Genomic DNA, 19739 nt, shown 5'->3' on the forward strand with positions numbered 1-19739 from the left:
TTATTTTTATTAAGAGGGCAACATACTATATCTATTAGCTCGTTCATATATCCATTTTCCTTGCATATAGCTGTAATCACTTTAGATCTAAAGTTCATTAGCACAGTCTTTTACTTCTGTTGGGAAAAATTCTCCAAGCATTTAGATTTTTTTCAAATTGTTCTTTATTCTAGGCAACTTACAAGTCCTTTTTTGGCAAACCCAGCCAACGAGTTTCACTCCTCATATGAACTTCATCAGGGCCTAAAACAATTACATATATACACAAGCAGTACTTTAATTAGGTTGAAAACGTGCCACGTTTCTTCTTTCTAGGTTTATAAACCACTTCTACGTGCATGATGCTGCTGCGCATGCTGCGCAAGGTTTTGCCCCTTCTCCCCGCTCAAGCAAGGCCGGAATTAGTTCGTGGGACCATATTAAGTCGCCTCGACTACTGCAATGGGCTTCTTTTGGAGGCCCCAAAAAACCTGACCGGTAAGCTACAGCGGGTGCAAAACATGGCCGCCAAACTGTCTCTCTCTTGCCCTAGGTCCAGCTCCTCCACTCTTGCTTTAAGAGACCTACACTGGCTCCCGGTTCATCTGCGGGTACAATATAAAGCTGCGTGTCTTGTGTTTAAAGCTGTTCACCAACAGGGCCCCATTCCTTTGCAAAAGATGTTTGCATGGTACTCTGCTTCGCGGCCCCTCCGCTCTTCTTCGGCGCATCTTCTTGTAGTTCCGAGGTTTCACAGAGTGAGGATGGGTGGCCGCTCCTTCAGGGTCGCAGCGGCCAAACTTTGGAACTCCCTGCCACTCTCTCTGAGAAGCCACAAGGACTACCTTCCTTTTAGAAAAGCGTTAAAAACCCACCTGTTTCCATAAATGGCCTGAGTTTGTTAAAGTCTATGGTTCTAGATCAAGCGCCAGGATGCCCTTTGGGTGACAGGTTTTGCGCTCTACAAATATACTAAATAAATAAATAAATAAACTTTTAGTATTTCTTTAATTTTTTGTACCTTTTTTTAACTTTTACATATAATATATACACTGGCATGTCTCTTATACACCTGCTTGAAACCACAATCTGAACTAGCTCTGTTGTGGCTGTTAAACCCAAACTTTTCACAGATCTCCGTGAAACGATCAAATTACATGCACATTGTAACCCAATCCTTCCCTTGCGGTCTTGGTGATCTTAGCTACACAATAAGTGCTTGTTTCTTTCCTTCATTTCTCGTTGCGCTGTATTTTCTAAGTGTGTATACTATATACCAAAGGACCAAACCATCCCTTTTCAAAGAATATTTTTATATCTCCTTTCTGAAACATCATCTCTTCAGTTCTCATCAATTCGAATCCATGATCACACTATTAACAAGAATATAACAAACATATTGTTCCAGGATATGTATAAAAACAAATGAAGCTTTACTTACAAAGGCAAACAGTCTACCACTTTAACCACAAACTTCCATCTTGAATGTCCTTACCTGTGGCTGCTGTTTGTGCTGTTTCTGGCTCTATGTCTGCCACCAGCTACCCCGGCCTCAGTTTGCCCCCACTAAGGTCCTCATTTTCAGTATATACAAAGAACAGTATTTACAAGGTAGTATTTTATGCCTCTTTCACACTGAGAATCTTTCATTAGTTTTCCCCTTTCCATTGCTTTTACCCCCTACCTCTAAGAATGAGTGGTATCTATACTACTATTATAAAGAGAGAACACAAACCTTTTGGCAAGGTAAACTCGGGAACCACTGAGCCAATCCACACACCCAATACATTGTTGTAATCCTCAGGGTGTGCAGATGGACATAGGCTATATAAAAAAAAACGTACATTTCAAAATATAACTTTAAAAAAAAGTAGTGCCCTGAATGTAGCGCCGGCCGCGACGCTGATGGCCACGACGTAGCGCTGGCCGCAACGTACGTGATGACGATGAGGAGCGGCGGTGAAGTGAGGAGCTCGGGGAGGAGCGGCGGCTCAGGTAAGGCTCTGGGACACGGGACGGGAGGGAGCCGGTGCGGGAGGTTGGCCCGGAACAACTGCGGTAATCTCAGGGTCTGGGGACAGCATTTCAGGCTTGCGTGCACTCCCGCCCCGGCCCCCACCTGCCACGACATTGTCCGGGACACAGACAATGTCGTGGTGGGCGGGGGCTGGGGCGGGAGTGCACGCAAGCCTGAAATGCTGCCCCCAGCCCCCTTCTGCCCTGGGCAACGCTGGGGCGGGCTGCTAGTTAGGTATAAACAGAGAGCAATGTTTGACTCTACTGTGACTCCAGGGCTACTTTTTTCAAATTGATATTCCTTCTGTATTCAGCATTTAGAGATGTAACTTCTCATGTGTTTTTCAATAAAAATGTGTTAAACATAAAGAGATAGTGGCGTCTGTACAAGAAAAAGGAACATTGAAATTGGTAGGTGAAGCAGGTGTAGTGTACTGCCTGGTCCTTCAGTGTGGCAAAAAACTCATGCAGACCTTGCAGTGTCAGTGTCTGGTACTTAAAGGCTGGATGATATTTCCTCTTTGGTGGCTTGATTTTACCGTCTGCCGAGGCAGAGAGCTGTGGTCTTACATGTGACTTACACTCTATAACGACACTGAAATTGAAAGACTAGCCCAGGCTTTGTGAAATTGAAAGACTAGCCCAGACTTTGCAGATCATGAGGCTTGAAGCTGGCGCATACCTTGGCATGTTCTGTTATATTATTTTCTCATACCCCTCACATTAAACAGGGAGAATCATAATACCAAATTGAAAACACGAAAGCTCCGGTTATCCAGTTAGATCTGCCCTTGGATTTAAAGTCAACCAACATATAGCATGTCCTGAACTCTACCTTTATTTAAAGAACACTTTAAAAAAATCTGTAAGTTGAGAGGATCCCATAGGTTGATCACATATCCATATATTCATTTGTTTTGCAATATATTTTTGAAAAACACTATTCTGTGTTTCTATTTAAATAAAAAAGACTACTCATATTCACCTATTTTCCATCACTTCTTAGGAAACAAACCTTAAAAAGGCAGACAAGTCTTCCTGCTTCAATCGATATCCGTATTTATACTTTACCTTGCATCTCTTTTTATTAGCTAAATGATGTATTCTTTTTTTAATCATAAACTTAACACAATAAAAACATGATCACACTCTCCAGTCATGCTCTACCTTTTACAGGTTAATTTGCCAAAAAGTGTATAAGCTTCCTTGTATCTTTGTTACATAGCAAACCATACGTTTCACAGTTTCCACCCTCAAAACGTGGTTTACGCTGTATTGTAGCACTGTTCAACAACATTGTGGGACAGACATAACAAGGCTCCTAAAGATAGAAGCACCAGAGAGCACATTGGTAAGCCCTGCTAGGTTGTCAAATTGTTTAAGAACTTGTCGTAGATATCTCAAACCTTAAAAAATTCACGTATATCCCTTTTCCTATTGAACGCCTAAGCGTATTTCTCCAAATTTTGATACTATTGTGTCAGGGCAATTCTATTTTTGTTTTACATAAATAAACTCCTACTTTGGGAGATTGTTTTACTAAAGCAAAAAAGTCTGCTGAGTGGCCGTATGGCTCAGTGAATGCCCAGTGCCATTGAGGTGCAGTTCCTGATAGGGCAGGATGCAGTCCGCCAGAGCACCAGAGGAAACGGAGGATGGCTGGTTGCCAAACGAACTGTAAATTAACTTTTTCGGTTAGAAAACAGATATACACTTAAAAAACTGACAAAAGTTGAAATATCACCTCCTGTTTACAAAGGGTTGTAATTATTATTCTGTATCAAAACAATGTTAAACTCTTACTTGGGAGGGGGGGTTCACTGTCTTGTTGTGCTCATTATCCACTGGCCTCTCTTTCCTCACTTGCAGGAGAAAGTGGAGTACCTCTTCCTAATCATCTTCACCATTGAAGCCTTCCTGAAGATTGTGGCGTACGGGTTCCTGTTCCACCCAGATGCCTACTTGAGGAACGGCTGGAACCTTATGGACTTCACCATTGTTTTTGTGGGGTATGTAACTCTCCAGCACAAGCTGTGGGTCTTTGTGATAATCTCTTAACTCTCCTCTAGTCTGAATGATAACGCTATGAGATGTGTTCCAGTGGTCCACTCAATGTCTTCTCTATGAAGGTGGGTTGTCCTATGTTTAGAAATCTTTGCATTATTTGTTTCATGTGGAATATTAGAGTGGGTGGGTTTGACTTTTTTAGCATGGCTTTAGTGACCATTTAATTGTCTGACTATTGTACCCAGAAGTGAATAACACTTTCAGTGCTTTATCTTGGTGTCAGTGAGCATGGTGCCATCAGCTGGTAGTATACAACAATGTGGACTGGTGTTGGTCCTTGTTGCTGCAAATGTGACCCTCGTCTAGCTTGTTTCCAGTAAGTGATGTTCATTGTCAATCATACTATAATGGTGTGTGCGTGATGCTATTTGAGTAGGGTGCCAGTCAACGAGTTTTATGTTCATTGACTGTCATATTTATACATTTATATATCAACACACTCTTGATGTCAGTGAGCATCATTCCCAACAGCTGTTATAAAGTTTGCTACACAGCTTAGTGCCAATAGTTATGGTGCCCAATCGCTTTTTTAACGAAAATGTAGCTTGTTATCAGTAGTGTGAAGCCCTTCAGCTGCAAATATTCATAAACACAAAGCTTGGTGTCTAAAAATCTCGAACTCATAAGTCTATAATATTTTTGAAGGCACATACTGATGGCAATGTGTGTAGTATCCATGAAGCTGTCATGTTAAAGAGTGTTCAGGCTGGTGTTAGTGTAGTATTCATCAACTTTAATTTTTTGAATATGTAGTTTGATGTTTGAACGTGGAAGGCAGGAGAAGCTGTGAACAATAAGTGAGCACCATTGTGCCAGCATTGCTGTACCTGTGAGCCTACTATAAATGTAATTGCAAAGTTCATTTATATTCTTGCCCATGAACCTGCGGACCAATATGTCTGCCATAAAAGGAAATATTTGAGGTACTGGATTATTTCGATGCAGATATTCAGATTTATTTATGGATGTGGAAAAAACTGTGGGAAGTCTGGTAAGGTGACAGGGATGCACGGGAATCACCATATCCTATCATGTTACCAACTTCTCACACACCTTGAGGCGACCTTTTGGATGGACTTTTCAATCGAAACATCTAATTTCGGTATTAATGAGTGTGAAACCTATGAGTCTGTAATATTGGGGTAGATAATCTTTCCTTGCTGTTTCAGGGACTAAACTTCTGGGGTTTTGGTACAAAAGAGTGTTTCACTTGGTGTCAGTGAGTGTGGGGACATGAGCTATACTTACTATGTCTTGAGATGCTTGATGTGTGATGTCAATGCATGTGGAAACCCTGACATAGTAATAATATAGAGTTATTTGCTTAGTGTCAGTTAGGGCGGGACCCCAGAAGTTGTCCCACTGGAGTGGTGGAGGTGTGGAATGCTAGAAATCATAAAAATTAACAACTCCGAACATTGAAACAGTGAGTGTGGGACCCACAAGATGTAAAATTCCGAGGAATTGAGAACTTGGCTGAGCTCTCAAAGGTCAGTTTTATCTATATCGTAAGAATGTTTCCCTTGGTGTCAGTATGAGGGGTCACATGAAATTCAACTATGATGAATTGTTTACCTTAATGTTAATGGATGGCAATAATATATTAGATATTGATGTCACAGTGAATGTAATAGGGCTGAATTATAGCCTAGTGTTATAGTGGGTGAGACCCTTAAAGCAACAATGTTAGTTTACTTAGCCAAGTGGCAATGACTGTGGAACATAAGAGGTAGTATTACTTCTATGTTTATAACCGCTGCAGTTGTAATACCAAGGCAAAAAAAAAATCCATGTGCTGTGCACAATTTGCACAGTAATATGGCGTAAGAACCCCAAAAATCTACCACTACTGATCCCTCACTCTTCATCCACCAGGATTCTGTGATCCAGCAGGAGTGGTGGTTGGTGAACTTTAAAGTAGTGGGCCAATGCTTACGTTTTGATTTGCTTCGACGGGGGGTTCATACTTCTCAGTCACCTGCTGTAAAAAGCAGAAACCCATGCTGAAGGTCACACACAAATCAAAAGCTCTAATATCTCAGAAAGAAGTAATTTGACAAATAATTTCTTAGTTAGTCAATTAGTATCAAATGTATCCAATCACCATTCAAAAATGAAAATATGAATTATGAAAAATAAAATACATATGCAGCGTACTCTGTAAACAAAAGTTCGGAGACAATTTTTATTTATTTTAAACAATAACAATAAACAATAACAATAATCCGTTGTTAGTTGATATGCATCCTTTCATCTGGTCTAAGCACATCCTAGAAGCCTGACTAGTCATAAATCTTGGGATATACTAAGTAGTGATTGAAGACAGTGAGGTCAACCACTCAACATTTTTTTATAACTCCATGTGACAAACTAATTGTTCTCTGGTCCAATGTCAGCTTATAGTCCATTAGGAAAAATCTGTATTGATCATGACTTCGACGTTTCTCAATTTCAGAGTGATGAGATAACAACAATTGTAGACTCATATTAAGACTAAGGGCCTGATTATGATATCGGGCGGACGTAACACCAACAAGGAAGCGGGACTGCCCGACTAGGTGTCGGAGTTCCAGCTGGCTGCATTATGGTGTGACAGCCTTCACGGTGGTTGCAATGTGTATATTTTGAATTTTTAACTGCAGCGCATGCTGCAGTACAAAAAACACACATTTGAAACATCCCTGCACTATGTGGCAGGCACCGTCAGAGGGACGGCAATCCCTATGATAGTGACGGTGCCTGCTCAGGCACTGCTGTAGGAATTACAATGTACCTTTCCGCCGGCCATTTCATAGCGGTTAACCCACCTTGAAAAGGTAGGCGGAAGGTGACTTTCCGGGCCCCATGCGGGCTCCCCTTCCCTCCAGGCCCTCCGCTATGGGCCCTGGGGGGCATCTAAGATGCCCCCCTAAACATCTCTGCACATACAACGGAAAGGGACATTGTAATCCTTACAGCAGTGCCTGAGCAGGCACCGCCACTATTGTAGGGATTGCAGTCCCTCAGACGGTCCAACGGCTCCTTGAGCCTGTGGGTTGCGTGGCGGTCAGTCTCTCTGCCAGCCCATCATCTGCCCACCATTGTAATGCGGCGGCAGGACCTGCAGAGGCAGATGCAAGTGAGACCGTCACTGATGGCCTTACGATGGCGGTCTCACCGCTATTGTAATCCGGCCCTAAGTGCTGGTGTACAAACCAATTGTAAGAAACCAAATCAAAAGAAAAACGCGCAGTAAATGAAACTGGTTTTTGACAAACCTCTACAGAGTCAGATTTCATAACGACTTAGGGACAGATGTACAAAGCATTTTACTGGTCGCAAATTACCCAGACCATTGGGCTGTTTGTGACCTTTAAAATGCATTTTGACATGTACAGAAGGCGACTCCGTAACTTGTTACTGAATCACATTTTGCTTTTGGCATTTGATATTAGGAAGGGGCATATTAGGGCGTCCCTTCCTAAAATCGAGTAGCCATGGTATGTATGAATTTTAACGACCTGGAATGCGGTAGAAAAACATTTGAGTTACCACCAATCTATTTGCACACAGGAAGGGGTCCCAAAGAGACCACTTCCCCTTTGTGAATGTTGGCTTCAACATTTTTTAAGAGCAGGCAGTGGTCCCACGGACTGCATTGCAAAAAACATATAGCTTTATTTAAAAAGCAATCACAGACATAGTGGTCTGCTGACCCCAGCAGGCCACTATCCTTGTGATTGTAGCCATTCACAATGGTTTGCAAATTGCGACCTGCCTCATGAATATTGATGAGGCAGGTTCATTTATGACCCACTGCGAATCACGCAAACACGCTTTTGTACATCACAGTTTGCGATTTCCTAATAGTGAATCACTAAAATTCGCTATTAGAAATTTGTAAAAATGCGATTTTGTACATCTGGCCCTTAGTTCGTAACCACCTGTGTTGTTTATATATTTTAATTTCTCAATCGTGATTGTATACATTTGATATCAATTGTATAATTAAGGAATTCTTTGTCAAATTGGTCCTCCAGGAGTCATCCTGTGTTTTGATCTAGTTGTAGCCAGTCTCCTAGGGGAGTTTTAGGGGTTACCTATTGTTCATAACCAAAGTTAGCAAACATGCATACTCATACATGCTCACCTCACCCATTCACAGCACAAATACTCACTCACACTCACTTATTACTAGTACACACATTTGCACATTCACATGTGCTAAGAGACAAACCTATTCTTTTTTAATAAATCATTTTATTGAGTTTTTATAAACATTATCAACAACGACACATTATACATAGGCACATTTTCACTTTTCGTAGTAAGTACAATAACTTGTTCATTTCAGAGTATTTATTAATCTCATCAGTATTGTCCGGCGTTGCATCATACACGTAGGTCAAAGTAACATTTCTATGGTCCCCAAATGTTATCATGTTTTTTGGGCAACCTCCTCCTTCATAAATTGTGTTCTCCATAACTGCACACCTATTGATGCCCTGTTTACATTCCCTTGTCGGTGGCGCTGTATGTGATATCCATTGTTTGACTACATTGTGCTTTCCTAATTGATCCCAGTCCAATCAGAATTCTAGCACATTTTGGGAATCCTTCTTAATCATAATTACGAATTCTAATTTCAGGGATATGCAGCCACATGCATCAAGCTCAGAATCTGCCCATTTGCGACCGGTATTTTTACATTTGGGATGCATCTCTAAATTGAGATCCTTAAATTGCGATTGCATTTAAGGAATCCCAAATTGAGATTCCTTAAATGCAATGCATCAAAGTAAAAAAATAAGCGATTTCACTAATGGGAGTATCAAATTACCATGAAGTTCAACTTCATGGTACTTTTCAAAAACTTTGAAAAATCCACTTTTGTGCATTTTTCAAAGTTTCATGTTGCGCACACACATGCCCTAAGGGCATGTGTTTGCGCAACATATGTGCACAGATCCATTTCAGGGGTGCAACAGGGTGTCCTTTGAACACCCCTGCACCCTTGCAATTGCATTCTCAATTTGCGATTCGCTAATTGCGATTCGCAAATTGAGATTGTCTTCCCATTCATTCCTATGGGCCTCTAGGCCCATAGGAATGAGCGGGGAGGTATTGCTTATTTGGGACTCGCAATTTGCGAGTCGCAATTAAGGAATATTAAGAAATCACAATTTTTTTTGTGATTTCTTCGGTAACTAGTCAAAATATCGAGTTTTTAATTTCGACTAGACATAATATCGAGTCAAAAATATAGAATAGACATAATATCGACTAGACATAATATAGACTACAAAAAAATATGTTAATGTTATTCATTTTTTTTTATGTAGCGGTTGTGGGTTTTTAGGGGAATAGGATGGGAAGTAATTTTATTATAATTAATTAAATATGTAATTTAATTTTGGGTATTTATTTCGAATTAATTGTTAATTAATTATTAATTGGCAATTAATTACATTATAATTGGTATTTAATTGTAATTGATTAATTGATAAATATGGTAATGTCATTAATTTTTTTCATGTAGTGGGTTGTGGGTTTATAGGGGAATAGGGTGGGAATTAACTTTATTATAATTAGTTAAATATGTAATTTAATTTTGGGGTATTTATTTAGAATTAATTGTTAATTAATTATTAATTGGCAAATAATTAAAATATAATTGGTAATTACACTTATTTGATTGATGAATATGTTAATTTTAGTAATTTATTTTCTGTAGCAGGTTGTGGGTTTACAGGGGAATAGGGTGGGAAGTAATTTAATTATAATTATTTAAATATGTTATTTTAATTATTGGTATTTATTTAGAATTAATCGGAAAATAATTATTAATTTGTGATTCATTAAAATATATTTGAGTAGTGCGCTATACAAGTATCAATTTTTACATTTACATTTTGAAATGTATTGTAATTGATTTATTGATAATTATGTTACTTTTATTAAATTAATTTCTGTAGTGGGTTGTGTGTTTTTAGGGGAATAGCTTGTGAAGTAATTTAATTGTAATTTATTACATTTTTGAATAAAAAATGTATTGTTAATTTTTAAAATACTTTTAAATTGTTAATTATTGTATTTTTAATAGGTAAATATTTACTATTAGTAGGTAATTTTTATTATTAAATAATTTTTATTTGTATTTCAAATTGATTATTTAATATATTTTACACAATTGTAAAATATTTTAATGAATTTGAAATTGGTGTTACTATTTATATTATTTATATTTAAATAAGAAGTATTTACTTGCCCTACTATTGCACTCACTGTAGTTGAAATATTAATTTTAACCCTACGCTATTCAACGCGTTCCCTACTGTTGCACTCACTGGAGTTGGAATAATAATTTTTACCCCTACGCTATCCAACGTTTTCCCTACTGTTGCACTCACTGGAGTGGGAATCGTAATTGTTACCCCTACGCTATCCAACGCTTTCCCTACTGTTGCACTCACTGGAGTGGGAATAGTAATTTTTACCCCTACGCTATCCAACGCTTTCCCTACTGTTGCACTCACTGGAGTGGGAATAGTAATTTTTACCCCTACGTAGCCAACGCTTTCCCTACTGTTGCACTCACTGGAGTGGGAATAGTAAATTTTAACCCTACGCTATCCAACGCTTTCCCTACTGTTGCACTCACTGGAGTGGGAATAGTAATTTTTACCCCTACGCTATCCAACGCTTTCCCTACTGTTGCACTCTCTGGAGTGGTAATAGTAATTTTTACCCCTATGCTATCCAATGTTTTCCCTACTGTTGCACTCGCTGGAGTGGGAATAGTAATTTTTACCCCTACGCTATCCAACGCTTTCCCTACTTTTGCACTCTCTGGAGTGGGAATAGTAATTTTTACCTCTACGCTATCCAACGCTTTCCCTACTGTTGCACTCACTGGAGTTGGAATAGTAATTTTTACTCCTACACTATCCAACGCTTACACTACTGTTACACTCACTGGAGTTGGAATAGTAATTTAAACCACTATGCTATCCAACGCTTTCCCTACTGTTGCACTCACTGGAGTGGGAATAGTAATTTTTACCTCTACGCTATCCAACGCTTTCCCTACTGTTGCACTCTCTGGAGTGGTAATAGTAATTTTTACCCCTACGCTATCCAATGTTTTCCCTACTGTTGCACTCGCTGGAGTGGGAATAGTAATTTTTACCCCTACGCTATCCAATGCTTTCCCTACTTTTGCACTCTCTGGAGTGGGAATAGTAATTCTTGCCTCTACGCTATCCAACGCTTTCCCTACTGTTGCACTCTCTGGAGTGAGAATAGTAATTTTTACCCCTACGCTATCCAACGCTTTCCCTACTGTTGCACTCTCTAGAGTGGGAATAGTAATTTTTACCCCTACGCTATCCAACGCTTTCCCTACAGTTGCACTCTCTGGAGTTGGAATAGTAATTTTTACCCCTACGCTATCCAACGCTTTCCCTACTGTTGCACTCACTGGAGTTGGAATAGTAATTTTAAACCCTACGCTATCCAACGCTTTCCCTACTGTTGCACTCTCTGGAGTGGGAATAGTAATTTTTACACCTACGCTATCCAACACTTTACCTACTGTTCAACTCTCTGGAGTGGGAATAGTAATTTTTACCCCTACGCTATCCAACGCTTTTCCTACTGCTTCACTCTCTGGAGTGGGAATAGTATTTTTTACCCCTACGCTATCCAATGCTTTCCCTACTGTTGCACTCTCTGGAGTTGGAACAGTAAATATAACCCTTTCGCTATCCTACGGTAAAAACATTGTATATGTTTTGTAAATAATATGTATATATATATATGTCTTAAATTTTTTTTTTAAGTTACATTAATATATTTCTCAATTTTACATTTAAGTATTTTAAATATGTTTAAATTAATTTAATTTATTATTATATTACTTTTAATTTACTTTTAAGACATTTAAAAAATTCAATATTTTGACAGTCTATATTTTTTACACTTGATATTTTGGAGTCGATATTTTTGTACTTGCCTGTTTGAAGATAGGTAGTCGGTATTTTTGCAGTCGATATTTTGACCTCGATATTTTGTCCTCTCGATATTTTGTCTGTCGATGTTCTGTCAGTGATCCGATTTCTTCATGCATAGCCTTTTGCTATTCCTTATTAGCGAATCCTTATTTTTCGCTAATAAGGAATCACAAATGGCCTTATTGATGCATGTGGGCCAAAGTGACAGGGACCTGTAGAACTTCAGCCAACGTCCTAACTATCATAGACCAATATTTTTTGAGTATTTGGCAAGTCCCCGTCAAGTGCCTTCTTCATCCATCATCGTTAATACTTATTTCGGGGAGAATATGACGGGATCTGTAGTACTTCAGCCAACGTCTTAATTGTCCTAGACCAATATTTGTGGCATATTGTGCAAGTCCATGTCAATTGAAACACACAATACCTATTCATAAATACACACGTAGCAAAATATTAAATGACCCTTTTACCTGGTAGACTGCAGCAGTGACAGGGGCTCTGCTTCGCGTAGAATGCATACCGGGTGGTGGGAGGAGCAAATGCGGGACAAGGAGTCATGATGTCCAAGGAGGGATTAGGAGACTGGGTGCTGTGAGAGGCGAGTAGGGGGCTGCAGGCCCAAATTAGTGCATTTGAGGCTCATCGGGATAGGAGAGCTGACTGGTTGGGGGCTTAAAGGAGAAGGAAGCACCAACAAAGAAAGCCTGGCCTTTGTAAGGCACCAATGTCTAAAACGTGCTTTATATTACCAGAAGATTCTGTTGCCATCTATCATTAATCAACATCGTGAAGCATCATCCAACCAAAGGGGGAATTTCCCAGTTTGTCAGAGGCTGGGCCGGGGCCATTGAGTCTTGCTGGCCTTACAACACTGTAACAAATTAGAAAAAGGTGTGAGGCTTTTCTGATTGACAGTCAGCCCGATGCACTTAACTGCTTAAACCTAATGAACCCAAGACTTTTTTGTTTGGTGCCATTGCTATGTGTCACCAAGGAAGGATCGTCATAGCGTTTTCCCAGGGTGATGAGGTCACTGCAGCCAGAGCTGTGAGATCTTCAGGCCAGCAAAGCTTGACTGGGTGGCATGTGGGTTTCAGTGCATGAAAAGCATCTGGCTGCCTGACCCTGACATGGCGAGTGCCTGTCGGGCCGACCCTCACATAGCCTATAAGACACTCATTTTGCACTGAAAAATATGGAAGGTGGAGGCGGAAGTCCGATACTCCCAATAATGAGCTACCCCTGCCTATCTCTTTGCCAAAAGGAAACATAAACCTTTGCCTGTTACAGCAAAGGAGCAGAACTCCCCTAACTTTAACGTCAAGCAACTGGACCATTTTCCCTTATAATTTGCAGGAGCAGCCCGTGCAGGTAAGAGTGATGGGGTGGGGTGGAGGGTGGAGTTGACAAATGACGACAAGGTAAATTTAAATTAAAAGAAAAGAAAACCACTTACCTAGCGCATTCTGCATCACAAAGTCGGCAATGCGGAGAGTGCAAGGTAAGTGGTTTTCTTTTTTTTATTTCACTTTACCTCATTGTCATCTGTTAACCCCCCTCAACCCCCCACTGCGCTTACCTGCACTGACCACTCCTGTTAATTTGCAATACTAAATATCAGTAGACATGACCTCCAAAGCAACAGCCTCCCAGTCTTTAAGGTCCTAATACCCAAAATGAAGACTGTACAGTGTTGTAATCCTGTCCTCTTCTTGGTACCTTCCTTCCACCCCTCCTCTTCTCTGTCCCATAGTATTCCCGGGAGCTCAGGTTAGAATGTTGGATTCTCAGTGTTGAGAGCGGACGACCAAGAATAAACTACTCTTACCTGGCACTTGAGCCTGCCTTGTCTTATTTCTCCAACTTCAGGAGCTACTACATACAGCTCCCTCAAAACCATGACCTTGTGCTATTGTTTGTCTACAGGACTAAACTTCTTCACCTCCGTGTGGTTTCACATGTATCTGGCCCAAGATCACATTGAAAGAACCACGAGAATGTATCATGTACTTTGCGCAATGCAAAATAAAAATATTATTTAATGCTTAACTTTAGGTTATTGGGCATAGGGCACATGAGACAGACAATATCAAAGTGTCTGTCTTTGATGGTTTGCCTTTGTTGCGAGGAAGCTGAAGAGTGCTTATTTATTCAGTCTACTGGGGTTATGTTGGCTCCTTAAGCTTTTTTAAGAAGGGCCCAGATTCAGACTATCTGCAAGGTAGTAACTTGGCCTTCAAGGACTCAAAGTTAAAACATGAAAGGATGTCTGTTAGAAATAGGGGTCTCTAGTTGGCAGAGGTAGATATCTTTGTCCAAGTAGGGACCCTTCTTCCTAGTCAGGGTAAGGGGATATATATCCAAAATAACCCCTGCTCACCCCCTTGGTAGCTTGGCATGAGCAGACAGGCTTGTCTCAGAGACAGTGTGTAAAGCATTTGTGAAAACATTCAGTAATACAGTGAAAACACCACAGACATGCACCACACCAGTTTAGAAAAATAGGTAATCTTTATCTAAACCAAAACGACAAAAATCCTCAATACAGTACTAAAAATATGATCCTTAAAAGGTAGAAACAGTTCTGTGCCAAGAAAATGTTGGATGCAACAGTTTTACACAGAGTACCTTGGATGCGTCGAAAAATGCAAGCAAAAAGGGTTGTAGGAAAGGTGATGCGTTGGTTCCTTACACTCAGGGAAGGTGATGCGTTGGTTCCTTGCTCCGGGGGAGCTGATGCATCTGTTCCTTACTGCTGTCCAGGGAAGGTGTTGCATCAGTTCCTTACCAAAGAGGAGGTGATGTGTCGGTTTCATACTGTGTGGAGAGGTGATGCGTCGGTTTCTTACTGCGTCCTCCAATGATGCGACAGACTTGATGCTTCGATGCGATGCATGACAATCTGATATAATGTCATGCGTGAAGACCCAGGATGATCTGCAATGATTTCCGCCACGTCCCTTCGATGCATTGGTTCTTCCACAACAGGGCCTACGTCAGAATCGGTGCTGGAGATCAGTGCACAGGATTCATTGCACAGTAGACACTTCAGACGTGAGCAGGTCCTGTGTCGCAGTTCTTGAAGTTTCCAGTCCTAAAACAAACTCCAGAGGTCCAGAACACTGGAAGGCACCTCTCAGAAGGTCAGAACTCCCTGCAAAGGAGTGCAGGGGAGCTGGGGTGAAGTCTTTGAGTCCCAGAGACTTCAGAACGGGAGGCAAGCTCTATATCAAGTCCTTGGAGATCATCCTCAAGCAGGGGACACAGCAAAGTCTTTCTCCTTTCCTTGGCAGAAAGTAGCAATTGCAGCCCAACCCCAGACAGCAAACAGCACAGGGGCAGTATTCCTCCTCAGTTTCTCCAGCTCCTCTCCTCGGCAAAGGTTCCTCATGATTCCCAGAAGTGATTCAAAATTCTGGGGTCTGGGCCCCTCTTCTTATAATACAAGATCCTTTGTTCTCCGTGGCAGAGAAGCTCTTTGCCCCGCCAAAACCAGTTCTGTCCTCTTTGGTGCAGCTTCCTGGCAGGAGGTAGAGACAGCACTGTCTAAGGCAGACCAAGCCCATTCAGGTGTGAAAGAAATCTCCTCCCCCTACTCTGAATGCAGCCCAGGTCCATTCAGCCCAGCCCTGATTCACCCTCGAAAGGCAGGCCACACCTAACATCCCCAAGTTGCTGTCTGAACAGAATGCACATCCCCAGCCCATGTCACTCCAAAGCCAGACAGTCAATGCACAGCCTAGTAGAGGCACACTGGATGGTTAGGCAGGAAAATACCTACTTTCTAAAAGTGGTATTTTCAAACCCAGAATGTAAAAATCACCCTCACTAAAAGATGCATTTTAACATTCTTAGTTCAAGCGTATCAAACTTTATTTTCCCATCTTATTCCCATGGGCAATTATGCTTATAAGATGTTATAAGCAAACTCCCCATTCTATCCTATAGGACCGATAGCTTTCCAATAGTGGAAAATGTAATTGCCAATATTTCACTATCAGGTCATGCCACACACATCAGGGCATGTAGGACCTTTCACATACCCTTTCACACTGTCTGTAGGGGTACTTTGGACCTACCATAGTGGTGAGTAACATGTAAGCAAAGGGAAGGTTAGGGCCTTGCAAGTTGGTGCACCTGTCAGAGCGACATGGATGAACCAAACTGCGCACAGACACTGCAGTGGCAGGTCTGAGTTACATTTACAAGCTGCTTTTGTGGGTGGCACAATCAGTGTTGCAGGCCCACTAGCAGCATCTGATTTATAGGCCTTGAGCACACACAGTGCACTGTACTAGGGACTGACTAGTAAATCAAATATGACAATCATGGAATCACCAAGCCATTATACAAATCTACAGGGAGGACTTGCACTTTGGCACTGAACAACAGTGGCAAAGTGACCAAAGCATCTAGACCAGCAAAAATGAAGTCCGACTCACAGCAAATTAACAAGAGGTAAAGGCAAAAATACAGGAAACCCACACCAAGGATGCCAGGTCTAACAATGTTTGTTTGGGTATCAGCTAGATATGTTCTCACAATGTGAAACAGGACATTCTTCATCTTGGTGTCAGGCATATATCTCCTTCAAATTGATGCCATGGGTCTCAGAATGATCTCAATGATGTGGAGCCAGGTGGCTATACTTCCTGCGAGTTCTCAACATGGGGCCAGTATGAACTTTTCATGTCAGTGTTTGTCTTTCAGATCCTATTACTAATTTTTACACCTATGTTTTCCTAATAATTTCATTATTTGCCTCTATTTCCCTCTTTTGCAGACTTTTCACTGTAGTCCTGGAGCAAATCAACCGCATGCACGGTGTGGGAGCACAAGTGACTGGAAAAGGAGGCGGTTTTGATGTAAAAGCACTGCGAGCATTCCGAGTTCTGAGACCGCTGCGGCTGGTGTCCGGCGTCCCAAGTAAGGCTAGGTTGTCCTGCAAAACTGCATTGTGCTGGTTTACCATTGTCTTCTCTTTCCTCAGTATATTATTGTTGTGGCTTTGCCCTACAGCCATCCTTGCAATGTCCACATACAAGCTTTAGGGGCCAACGAGGTTCGTTCACCACAAAGCCTATATATATGTTATGCAGTTTCTTTGGTTAAGATTATGAAAGACAGTTTGGAGGAAATGCAACCTTTGCGGCATCCTTGCCTTCTGTAACTGTGCTCTCCTCTTCTAACGCCAGATTACAAGCTTAAGAGAGAGAGAAATAGTAACGTATTATCCATGTTTAAAGATATTGAAGAATTTCTCCATACGTTGACACCTGTCATAGCTCAGCAGGAACAGGATTGCGTGTGGGTTGCTTGAACTTCCCAGGAGGATTCCTGGGAATGTCGACAAATAGTGAAAATGCTGAAAAATATGTGCAAACAGAGTCTGAGATCTCGTCCGGACCTTTCTGATATTTTTTTCATGAATAGACCTCTAAATTGTACGTCTTCATTCTGAGGTGGAGTTTGCAAGGGTAGTAGATTAGAATGTAAAATACCATATTTATTACACAGCTAAAACAGCCTAATCCTAAAAGGAGATGTGGGGCCCGATTCACAGAACTAACTGAAGACAAAATCCTAAACTTACTACTTTTGGTATTCACAGAATGCACTCACTACTTTTGGTATTCACAGAATGCACTTACTACTTTTGGTATTCACAGAATGGATTTACGACTACTAACTTTACGGCCGCACTCAGGCCGGAGATTCCGGCACTGAGGCGGAGCTTCCGGCCCAGAGGCAGAGCTTCCGGCTTGGAGGCGGAGCTTCCGGCCCAGAGGTGGAGATTTCGGCCATGGCTAAATCTCCATCACCGGCCGGAATCCCCACCTCCGGGCCGGAAGCTCCTATTTCTAGGGCTCCTGGCTGTGCAGGGAGGGAAGTGCAGGTGACCTATATAATGCCTTCAGGTGGCATGGAGGGGCTCCAGACGTGTTGAGGGCAAGGTGACGTACAGGCTAGCATAATCCACAGGTGACGAATTGTGGGATCCAGGTAGGATGGGCAGAAGTACTGTATAGCGCTTTTATGAAGTCTGCAGCCGGCATGATTTTGTTTACTGGCAACATATCATTGATGTGTAACTTGCTTTGCAGGTCTCCAGGTGGTCCTAAACTCCATCATCCAGGCCATGCTTCCTCTACTACATATCGGTGTGTTGGTCCTTTTTATGATCATCATCTACGCCATTGTGGGTCTCGAGCTGTTCATTGGGAAGATGCACAAAACTTGTTACTACGTAGGTACAGGTATGTGTTGACCACGAGGACGTCAATATCCTGGGCACATTGAAGTGGTGCTACATGGGAAAGAGGTTTAACTTATATTTTTGCTATCAAACTGGTACATGCAATTCACTAAGGCCTGCTTTTACCATAGCAGAAATAAGTGTCGCAGACCAAGGACTTCCATCGCCAGGGCACTTCGGAGTGTTAATTCAAAGAAAAGAAGTTCAATGTACATTATTACTCTCAACCTGGTACGTTCGATACACCAAGACCTGCTTCTACCAGGGCACAGATAGGAGTCGCTGACCAAGGCTTTTGACAGCCAGAGCACTGATACTACTAGGGCAAAGATGTTCAATGTACAGTATTACTTACAGTTGACTCACCATGCTAAGCTTCGGCCTCAGCACTGGTGAGTGTCACATGTCAAGGTAATCTTCTTCCAGGACTTACCTGACGCTCTCACAAAATCTGCACCTTACTGGCAACAGGTACATATTGCACACTAAAGCCTTCCACCTCCAGGTCACAGGGGAGCTCCTTGCAGCAAGATCGGTTTCTTTTTGTGCACATGTAGGACCTTCACAAATACCTGCATTTTCTAGAGCACAAGTGAGTTCAATATCTGCTCCTACAAGGACACAGGTGAGTGTCATACACGAGGTTATTCTACTCAAGGTTAAACATGAGGTCAAACCAAGATAAGCTACTAACAAGGCACAGATTAGTGTCACTCATCAAAGTCACTTTCTTCCAGTAAGCAGGATGATGCTGGCAGGAAGACATTCAGATACCAAGACATATCTTAGTGTTTCCCATCAAGATTGTTTCTTTCATGGCCTTTTAATCCCTCTGTATGGGTCAGTGTCTTACACAAGAACAGCGTCTTCCAGTGCACAGGTGTCTCTTGCCAGTACATTGTTTGTAAAGCTCCACCTCTCTGTTGAAACACATTGGGCTGCAGATGACAACGGCCTGAGGAAGTGAGAATTCTGCTAAATCTACCTGCATGCATATTCTCCATCCCTGCAAGATAGAGCACTGTCTGGTTTTCCAAATGGGACCCCTACAATTGACACTATTATGTGATGAGGAATGCGTCTATCCCTGCTTGTTGATATAAGACGTCACTGTTCCTCTGTAGTTGGTGATCAACATGTGATCTAAATATAGAAAAGCTCTGTGGATTGTGGTTCTTCCCCTCCAGTTTGATAATTGACAGGATTCCTCTTGGTTCCAATATTGCTGTACCTCCTATAATCACTGCCCTCCATCCCAAGTTATTGACAACAGGGAGGCCTACAGGAAACCTTATGGTAGGTTTTCCACATTCAACCACTAAAGAAGTTCCTTCTTTAGTCTGTCAATTATCGGATGTAAACATCTGTAATTTCCTGCTACTGGAGACACATGGAATAGAAGGAGCTTTAGATGCAGCCTGACTCAC

General features: G+C 41.5%; 1 protein-coding gene across 2 annotated transcripts in view; it reads left to right on the forward strand.

Moving 5' to 3' along the window:
* Positions 1–19739, forward strand: part of CACNA1S (calcium voltage-gated channel subunit alpha1 S) — a 548608-nt gene that overhangs the window by 151373 nt on the left and 377496 nt on the right. For both annotated transcript variants that reach the window (XM_086923168.1, XM_086923169.1), the window contains exons 3-5: positions 3865–4004; positions 16840–16982; positions 18161–18313. In XM_086923168.1, coding sequence (XP_086779294.1) covers positions 3865–4004; positions 16840–16982; positions 18161–18313 — 436 coding nt within the window. The remainder of the gene's footprint in view (positions 1–3864; positions 4005–16839; positions 16983–18160; positions 18314–19739) is intronic.

Source organism: Lissotriton vulgaris, chromosome 5 (assembly GCF_964263255.1).
Source record: "Lissotriton vulgaris chromosome 5, aLisVul1.2, whole genome shotgun sequence".
Classification (NCBI taxonomy): Eukaryota; Metazoa; Chordata; class Amphibia; order Caudata; family Salamandridae; genus Lissotriton; species Lissotriton vulgaris.